The sequence below is a fragment of the Cricetulus griseus genome, chromosome X, assembly GCF_003668045.3.
Source record: "Cricetulus griseus strain 17A/GY chromosome X, alternate assembly CriGri-PICRH-1.0, whole genome shotgun sequence".
Lineage (NCBI taxonomy): Eukaryota > Metazoa > Chordata > Mammalia > Rodentia > Cricetidae > Cricetulus > Cricetulus griseus.
The window spans coordinates 65,484,596-65,495,394 of NC_048604.1; the positions used below are offsets into that span (position 1 = coordinate 65,484,596).

Consider the following 10,799-nt stretch of genomic DNA (forward strand, 5'->3'; position numbering starts at 1 on the left):
CAAGAGCTGGGGCCGTAAGGAGCAATATCTTACCCCTCTGTACTGCCTGGCGCACAACAAGGATATCCTGTAGGTAGCCTACCTCCTCCCGTGGTACATGTAGCTCCTCACTGACTTGATGAAGCTCTGGAACCTGAATGGGGCCATGGAGATGCCTGGGCATTCTCTCCATCTAATCCAGTAGTCCTCTGCCACAAATCAGGCACAATCTGTTTTAACTTTGTCCTCATTTGTTATAACTATAACAAATACACACAAAATCACTGGCACTAGAAGACAAGTAGCTTCCTAGAAACAGTCCTACATGTCTTAGGAACCAGAAAATGTGCCCTTTAACAACAGTGAACATACAGCATACCAAATAGAAATTACTTGGATACCACACCCTCCATCCTCCATACATGAATGTAATCCACCATATAAACAAACTGAAAAAGAAAAATCACATGATCATCTCACTAGATGCTGAAAAAGCCTTTGACAAAATCGAAAACCCCCTTATGATGAAGGTCTTGGAGACATCAGGGATAACAGGAAAATATCTAAACATAATAAAAGCAATATGCAGCCGGGCGTTGATGGTGCACGCCTTTAATCCCAGCACTTGGGAGGCAGAGGCAGGTGGATCTCTCTGAGTTCGAGGCCAGCCTGGTCTCCAAAGGGAGTGCCAGGATCGGTTCCAAAGCTACACAGAGAAATCCTGTCTCAAAAAAACAAAAACAAACAAAAAAGAGGACATGATGTTGGGGGGATGGAGTTAGAGACACCAAGAAGAGTGAGAGGGAGGTAGTGTTGAATGGATATGACCAAAATACAATGTACCAATATATGAAATGTGCAAAAGAAGAAAAATGTTATTTAAAACCAAATTTAAAACATGGTATCATAGCCAGGCAGTAATGTCACACGCCTTTAATGCCAGCACTTGGGAGGCAGAGGCAGGCAGATCTCTGTGAGTTCAAGTCCAGTCTGATATACAGAACAAGTTCCAGGACAGTCAAGGCTATGCAGAGAAACCCTGCTTTGAAAAACAAAAACAAATCATTAAAAAAAAAAAACAAACAAAACTGTGGCACCATAATACGACAACAGCTATTGTTCACACATCAGGAAATAGCTAGAGGTCAATGTCATAGTGCAGAAGTGAGTTACATGGCTTACAAGTCATTAGGGCTTTGGTATACCTGATTACATTACTTAGGGCACAGCATTTTGCATTACAAACAAAGAAATGTATAGTAATAATGCTTGAGAAAAAAAGTTTCTTTAAAAAGAATCTAAATTTCTGTCTGGAATTTTGATTCAGAGAATGGGTCTGAGACCATCAAAACAGGATACTTTGTCAACATATTAATTTGCATGACAGTTTGAATTTAACTGAAAACAGTCCTGTATTGCCAATGCCTAGTCCAGAAAGGAAGCAAACAAAAAAATAATAACCTACCAGGTTTTCATAAATTTTCTGTAACCCAGGTCTACAAGGAGTTCCTTGTCACTCTCTAATTCCAGAACCCAATAAGCCTTGTCAAGAAATACTGCTTTCCTTGAAAGCATAACCAATTATATTTGTTTGAAACAGCTCTTTCATAAAGAAGTGTATTGCTTAATTTACTTCAGGGTTACATTACCAAGACATGAAATAGGACCTTCCTTTGTTTTTCCTCCCATAGGAACATCAACTCAAACATCAATTCACCCAGGAAAATACTTTCACAATGCACAAGGTCACCAAGTGAGAGAGTATAGCATGGAAATCAGAAATAAAGATGGAAGGACAATTTCACATTGTGTGTATTCCCTCTACTCAAACAAGGCAGCATACCCCGGAGAGATACCTTCTAAGTAAGACAGTGAGAGGATAGTGAACACTGAACGTTACCTCAAACCCCAGATCAAGACTGATGTAGTACATCACATTAGACAAACACTGGCAGATTGTTCTTGAAATCAGCAATTGTTTTATTATAAAAGGTAGAAATAGTCTTAGCAGAAATAAGCTCCTCTTATACTGGTTAGTTGATCACTTTTTGGTTGATAAAAGATTTAAAATTATTCTGGGAAACTTCTTGAAAACTGTCACATTGGAAGTTTTCTTTAGCTTTTCATGTTAACCATGGAAGGCAGTACGCAGACATTTGCAACATCATCATAGCAATATTTGGTCTTTAATGTTGTATCTATTACCCGTATGCCAGAGATGCTCCTCAGGCCGAGCTGTAAGCACAGTAGTGTCAGGGTAAATGACAGAGATGAGCCTGGCTTCAACCTACCAGGCTTTCTTCCTGAGCATCCACACCAACGGACCGAAGTCGTATCAAACATTTTCAAAAGCAGTTTCATTTTCTTATCAGTGCAATTTGTTATCTTGCAGGTAATTTGAAAAGGTTCTTCTCGGGCTACAGTATCTGGAATTTTCTCCAAAGACAGCTTCAGTTCTCCACAACTTGGAGCTTCTCTTCGAAGTGGGACTGTGTGTAGCATTGGCATTTCTCCAAGTTCCCTTTTCCACACGATCTCTAACTTCCCCATTTCCATTAGCCCACTAAGGGTTCTCGCTTTCTCCAAATATTCCTCCTTGAACTGCAAGTGGTATAAGTAGTGGCGTCCTTCTGTTGCCTGCAGAAAGGTCCTGGTTCCAAACGTACACTCATCTTCTCCTTCCAGGTTGAGAGTGTTTAATGCTTCCTCAGTGTACATTTCAGGTAGCTTCAAGGACACCTCTCGTATAAACACAGTCGAATGGGAAATGTTTTCAATCTGGACTTCAAGAAACAAGTCATCCTTGTCTGAATTGTAAAACTTGGTTTTGACATCCAGTGGTTCGGAAGGATAAAACAAACAAATTTTGCTCAAAAACATCTGCACGTTGAGTTGAAAAGACACTGAACTCTTGGGAATAACTCTCCCAGGGTTCAATATTTTGTCATGAATGACATCATCAATGCAATGTCCTACCATTGTAGCCATGGAGACCAAAACATGTAAAGGTTGAGCTATTGTATAAAAACCAATGTTTTCATATGACTTAATTGTTATCACTGGGAAACCTCATGTAACTGTTCTTCTCAGAAATGTACCTCTGGGAATTTAAAGTGATGTCAATCTTCCCTTCAAACATTTACATTTCTGTACAGATCCACTTCTCATGGGTTAGATGGAGAAATTAGCAAGAAATTCAGTATCTTCATGTGTCTTGAAAATTGGTGAAAACAAACATGCTTAATAGACAACATCACCTTGAGTATCAGAAAAATTTCCAGTCTGTGTGGATTATTTTATATTTGACTATAATTTTGCCTTATTGAAATGTATCTGGTATTTGTTTTAATCAGATATGGGAAAGTGATAGAGACAAATGCCTTGGAAACAAAAGTTAATCACTTTCAATTTCCAAATGAAAATAGTATAGTATGCCTCAAAGGGCCACATAAATGCATGCCTAGGCTGATCTAGCGACAGAGAAAGAAGATGGTATAAGTCATTATTATGTTTTCTGTGAAAAAGACTAAGTATGGCAGGGTAAGTGACCTAGAACTGACAACTATGTATAATGTCACCAGACTCTGATTTTTAGGTCTGTCTGTAGTTGCTTAGTGTCTGCTCTTGCTATGCTGTTAAGAAAGGAGAACAGTTGTAAACCATAAAGGAGTTAGTTGATGGGTATGAGCTCTTGGCTGGGTAGTTGGTGGTGATCTCAAGGATTTAGCTAGCTCTGGGAAGGGAAGTCTCTTGAGCAGAAAAATTGGACCACAAGAGGTCAAAGTATTATTAAATATATATAATAAAAATATGATTGTGGCCGGGCGATGGTGGCGCACGCCTTTAATCCCAGCACTATGGAGGCAGAGGCAGGCGGATCTCTGTGAGTTCCAGGCCAGCCTGGTCTCCATAGCGAGTGCCAGGATAGGCTACAAAGCTACACAGAGAAACCCTGTCTCGAAAAACAAAAACAAAAAAATATGATTGTGTACCCACTTGCTGTAGTCACGGGGGGAAGGATAGGATGAGGTATGGTTAGACTCAGAACAAATCAGGAAAGATGTCACACAGAGGAAAGTACCTGCCTCAAAATAACTGCTACATCAATCAAGGTCTGATGTGAGGAGTAGAGGCAGTAGGAGAGATTATAGAACAATACTTATTGCAAGAATTTGCTTTACACAATGGTTAGCAACTATTTAAACAGTGCCTACAATGCTGTTTCTGTGACTGATGCAATTGCTTGAATTCCATGGGTAGGGATTTGGAAGGGAAGATGATAAAAAGATTAGAACCTTAAGAGAAAAAGCTGGAAGCCCAGAGGATGAAGTGAGGATGAAGTTGTTAACTGATAAAAGAGGCAGGCATCTTTGAGGCAAAGCTGAGCATAGCATACCATGTTCTTGTCTGCCATTTTTAACCCTTCAAATGTACACTAAACATACATCAAAATGGGTCTGACATCTTTCTTTTTTGAACTATGACCTTAATATGAACATGTTCAGGAATGTATATCTAAAGTATGTCCCTATATGATATGTATAAGCTCTTCAAATGAAATCACCACGTTGGCTGGGTGGTGATGGCACACACTTTTAATCCCAGCAGGTTGGAGGCAGAGACAGGTGGATCTCTGTGAGTTTGAGGCCATCCTGGTCTACACAGCAAGATCCAGGATAGGCTCCAAAGCTGCAGAGAAACCCTGTCTCAAAAAAAAAAAATCACCATGCTGTCATTGTTCAAGAATGTCATTGCTTTGGAAAAAACTCCTGTGTTGCCCTTACCTGTGCCAAGTAACAGATTTTTTTCCCATTCTTTAACAGTTTTGGCTATTTTTGATTTTTTTTTATTTTTCAAGACAGGGTTTCTCTCTATTACTTTGGAGCCTGTCCTGAACTCACTCTGTAGACAAGGTTGGTTTCGAACTCATAAAGATCCACCTGCCTCTGCCTCCTGAGTGCTGGGATTAAAGGCGTGTGCCACCAATGCCTGACTGGCTATGCTTGATTTTAACATTGCATTCACCAAGATATGAACCTATTGTGTTTGCTTAGAATATCTGTTATAGATGACTCTGTGACTGGTGATGATTAATCCTGAGTCTAGAGCTATAAATGTTCAGTTTAATTAGCTATTGTTCCATCTTGAATTGAGCCAGCAGATAACCAATGAGTTTATGTTACAGAATGGGTGCTACCTTCCTCCTACATTTCAAAATCTAAGAAGAATTCCCCCTGTGGTACTCTAACAGGAAAATGTAACTGTGGGAAATTAACTTCATCCTATCAAACAGAATATAAGTACATCATCAACCTCTATCTTTGAAACAATGGCTACTTTGAGCTGGCACATTTGGAAAACAAGAAGCGTGTGTGGTGAAGTATGTTGGCTGATACCCACAAACTATGCCATCCTCACAAGACGAGGCTAAGGCTTCATATGATACTGATGATTATAAACTGTTGTTTAACCAACATACACTTTTTAGAGATATTAAAAAAACTGTAGCGTTTGCAGCAGGAATAGAAAAAGAAAACCACAAGTGAATGTGTTTCTCTAGCTTTGATTCAGCCATGTAAGCTAAAAACACAGGAATCTCTCACTCCTCAGAGAAGCCTCTTTTTGCAGCAGACAGAGGCTCCTACAGAGATCAACAACTGGACAGTACAAAGAATAAGTAACTGTGGGATGCCCAAATGCAGTAGGGACATCTACACAACAACCTCCATACCTAAGGCTCAGGGACCATTACAGAAGAGAGAGGCAAAAAGACTCTAAAAGCCATAGGGCCAGGACACCTGCTGCTAAATAGTGTCTCCTAGATGTGACAGGGATGGTATACTCACGAAATCTCAACAATATGGTTGCCCAAGCAAGACCTTCATAATGACAGCACTGGTGTGCCAATGCAGATAGGGGAAACTTCATAGGGCCCCATCCCTAGATGAAGAGTTACAAGAAATCAGTGGCTGCTGAGAAGTGATGAATCAGTTCTCTCATGGAAGAGGTAAGAAAGCCATCGGAGGAGTTGGAGGTAGGGATTAAGAGGTGGAAATCATATAAATACAGTAGTCATGTATGAAATTCTCAAAAAAAAGTAATTAAGCTAAAACAAAAACCAGGCCATGAGTACTGGAAAATGTATTGCTGAAATGCTGGCCTGTGGTGTATAAAGTAGATAAAGAGATGAGTGAGAAAGGAAAACTGAGTAGACAAGTACACTATAAATGAGCAGTGCTAATGGACTCAGAAGACTTCATAGATAACCTGGAAGGTAGAGTAGTGGATACACATTGTTGGACTTGATTTCAATATTTTTCAGGTTCTTCAGGATGATGGGAAAATTAGGAACGCACAGCTGTGGTAGATAGCCACTATTAGATCATATTAATTGACTGGAGGGGATTTTCTTTTTTTTTGAAAAGATAACTATGCATCTGCTTTTAAAATAGTACATAAGAAACAAAAATGGTATGAATTGAGAAGGAAACAACTATGGAACAATATGGAAACACCTGAAAATTATCTACCAAAATTGAAATTACATATGGATGTTGTCTGTGTTCAGAAAGTTTGTTGGGGAGGGTGACTTGGCTCAGTGGATAAAAGGCACTTAGTGGCAAGCCTTAAGAACTACCTTTGATAGATGAGGCACACATGAGGGATGGAGAGTATCAGTCCCTGCAGGTTGTCCTCTGACCTCCACATACGAGCTGTGGCATGAACACACACTTATACTCAAACAAATAAACAAAAGTAAATTTTAAACTATTGTTAAAAGAGTATTGAAACAGGACCTTGTATTCACTAGGCAAATGATTTACTGCTGAGCTAAATTAAGGCAGTTATCCCACAAAGTGCTGTATTTAAATGCAGAAACATAGTGGTGGTGGTACACACCTGTACTTTCAGCATCTGGGAAGCAGAGACAGAAGGAGTACCACAGATGACAGGCTAGCCTGGTATATTTAGTGAATTCCAGGACATGCAGGACTACAAAGACCCTGTCTCAAAACCTTAAAAGAATGAGCAGTGTCATGTGAAAGCCAAAGGGAAGACTGTCTGCAAGAGGGAAGGGAACTGGCTAGAGTAAGAGGCAGAGGGCACAAGAAAGGGCAGTGGAGGAGGGCACAGATTATAATAAAGTATGCTGACACATATGTATGAGAATGCTATAGTGAAACAATATTTTGCATGCTAACCTAGTTTTTTGAAAATTTATTTTTTATATGCACAAGTGTTTTTCCTGCATGTATATGTGTATACCACATGCATGTCTGGTGCCCACAGAGGTCAGAAAAAGAGTATTGAATCTCCTGGAGCTGTAGTTATAGATTGTCACTGTCATGTGGGTGCTAGGAACCAAATCCAAATCCTCTGCAAGAGCAGCAAGTGTTATTAATGACTGAGTAATTTCTTTAGTCCCACTAACATGAAGTTTTCAAAGCTGAAAACCAACAGGAACAGTGCGATGGTTCACTGGGTAAAGAAAGGGACTTGGCAATCTGAGATGCATCTGTGGAATCCATATGTTGGAAGGAGAAAATTGACTCTATAAACTTTCTCTGACATCCACAGGAGCACCATGGCATATTAGCTCCCATACCCACATCAATCCAAATACACATACATAAAAATGAACGTAAATGTAAAAAACTGTGAACATCAACAGCAATGATAAATATAGGCCTGGCGTCTGAGGTGAGACTGGGCATTGCTCTGCCCCAACTTCCCCTATCACCCCCTGCTCGCTCCTTCCTGAGCCTGCCCCTCGACAAGAGTGGACCTGCCCAGACAGGAAGGCCCACCCTGAGTCTGCTCTGCCCTCTGCCCTCCACCTGCCACCTGAGAAGAGAGGGAGAGACCCCACCTGAACCCACTGAAAGAAGGGATGGGAAGACAATAGAATAAGAACACACTCAACAACAGAAAGACCAATATGACACCACCAGAATCTAGGGACTCCACATCAGCAAGAACTGAAAAGCCCAATGCAGAGGATGAAGAAGAAATGGACCTTAAAAATTATCTTATGTTTTGTGCATGGTGACAGATATGGATCTATCTGCAATCGTCTTCATGTCCGAATCTAGTTGTACCAACACCATTTGTTGAAGATGCTTTCTTTTTTTCCATTGTATAGATTTAGCTTCTTTGTCAAAAATCAGGTGTTCATAGGTGTGTGGGTTAGTATCAGGATTTTCAATTCTATTGCATTGGTCTATCTGTCTATTTTTGTGCCAATACCAAGCTTTTTTCAGAACTATGTCCCAATAATAGAACTTGAAGTCAGGGATGGTGACACCTCCAGAAGATGCACGGACCCCTGAGAATGGGTAGGGCCAGGATCTCCTGACCTAATTGGGAGCATGAGGGTAGGGGAGAGGGAGTTGGCAGAATGAGAGGAGGAGAAAAGGAGGGGAGAGGAGGAAATGGAGGAGCAGAAATGTTGAGTTGAGGGAAGAATAGAGGAGAGCAGGATGAGAGATACCATAATAGAGGGAGCCATTATAGGTCCAAGGAGAGATCTGGCACTAGGGAGATTTCCAGAGATCTAGAAGGATGACACCAATTGACAAAATTGGCAATGGTGGAGAGGCTACCCTAAATGCCCTTCCCCTATAATGAGACTGATGACTACTTTTTATGCCATCCTAGAGCCCTCATCCAGTGGTTGATGGAAGCAGAGGCAGACATCCATAGATATACACTGAACTGAACTCTGGAACTTAGTTGCAGAGAAGGAGGAATGAAGATCAAAGGGGTCGGGACCCAGCTGGTGAACCCCACAGAAACAGCTGGCCTGAACAGAGCGGGAGTGCATGGACCCTCAACTGCTGTCTGGGCGACCATCATGGGACTGATCCTCACCCCTGAAAATGGATGTCAATGAGGAGGCCTCAGCACTCTACGGGGGTCCTGGTAGTGGATTAGTACTTTTCCCTGGTGTAAGAAGTGACTTTGAGAGCCCATCCCACATGAAGGGATGCTCTCTTGGTCTGGACACATGGGGGAGGGCCTAGGCCCAGCCCAGGATGATGTGGTGGGCATTGGGGAGCCCCTGTCTAGGGCCCTACCCTGCCTGGGGAGTGAGGGGATTATGTGGTTGGAGGTAGGTAGGGGGTTGAGGGGGAGGGTTGGGGGAGGGGAGGGAGAGGGACAAGGGATTGACCTGTGAAGCAAGCTTGTTCCTAATTTGAACTAATAAAAAATAAATAAATAGCCGGGCATTGGTGGTGCACGCCTTTAATCCCAGCACTCGGGAGGCAGAGGCAGGTGGATCTCTGTGAGTCCAGGCCAGTCTGGTCTCCAGAGCAAAAGCCAGGATAGGCTCCAAAGCTACACAGAGAAACCCTGTCTTGGAAAGCCAAAATAAATAAATAAATAAATAAATAAATAAATAAATAAATAAACCTTATGAAGATGATATAGACCATTAAAGAGGAAACAAGAAAGTCCCTTAAGAAATGGAAGAAAAAACAAACAAAAAATTACATGAAATTGAGGAAAAGACAAACCAAAAACTCCAAGAAATAAACATATCTCTTAAAGAATCTAAAGAAAGCCAAGGAAAAACAACCAAATAAGTGAAGGAAACAATTCAAACAGTTCACGGTTTGAAAGCAGAATTGGAAACAGTAAAGAAAACACAGAATGAGGGGATGCTGGAAATAGAAAAGGTGGGTAAACAATCAGGAACCACTGATGTAAGCATAACCAATAGAATACAAGAGATGGACGAGAGAATCTCAGGTGTTGAAGACTCACTACAGGATATACAGTCATCCACCAAAGAAAATCTCAAGTCCAACAAATCCCTAACACAAAATATCCAGGAAATAGGGGACAACGTGAAAAGACCAAACCTAAGAATAATAGGTATAGAACAAGGTGAAGAAATCCAAAGAAACTAAAGCTATACAATGGAATAAAGAAAGCATCTTCAACAAATGGTGCTGGCATAACTGGATGCTGGCATGTAGAAGACTGCAAATAGATCCATGTCTATCGCCATGCACAAAACTTAAGTCCAAATGGATCAAAGACCTCAACATAAATCCAGCCACACTGAACCTATTAGAAGACAAAGTGGGAAATACCCTTGAATTAATTGGTATAGGAGACCGCTTCATGAACATTACACCAGTAACACAGATACTGAGATCAACAATTGATAAATGGGACCTCCTGAAACTGAGAAGCTTCTGTAAGGCAAACAATACAGTCAGCAAGACAAAATGACAGCCCACAGATTGGGAAAAGATATTCACCAACTCCACATTTGACAGAGGGCTGATCTCCAAAATTTACAAAGACCTCAAGAAGCTAGTCTCCAAAACACCAAATAATCCAATTAAAAAGTGGGGTACAGAACTAAATAGACAATTCTCAGTAGAGGAATCTAAAATGGCTGAAAGACGCGTAAGAAAGTGTTCAGCATCCTTAGCCATCAGGGAAATGCAAATCAAAACAACTCTGAGATACCATCTTACACCTGTCAGAATGGCTAAAATCAAAAACACCAAGGACAGTTTATCCTGGAGAAGATGTGGAGAAAGGGGAACACTCCTCCACTGCTGGTGGGAGTGCCAACTCGTACAGCCACTTTGGAAATCTGTATGGTGATTCCTCAGAAAAATGGGAATCAGTATACCACAAGATCCAGCAATTCCACTCTTAGGCACATACCCAAATAAGCACATTCATACAATGAGGACATCTGTTCAACGATGTTCATCACAGCATTATTTGTAATAGCCAGAACCTGGAAACAACCTAGATGCCCCTCAACTGAAGAATGGATAGAGAAAATGTGGTAC

General features: G+C 41.0%; 1 protein-coding gene across 1 annotated transcript; it reads right to left on the bottom strand.

Annotated features, from left to right (window-relative positions):
• Positions 1 to 2,094: 2,094 nt before the first annotated feature.
• Positions 2,095 to 2,958, bottom strand: LOC100764973 (trafficking protein particle complex subunit 13). Its single transcript, XM_027432928.1, has one exon. It carries the CDS (start codon positions 2,956 to 2,958, stop codon positions 2,095 to 2,097), a length of 864 nt encoding a protein of 287 aa, XP_027288729.1.
• Between the last annotated feature and the right edge of the window lie 7,841 nt (positions 2,959 to 10,799).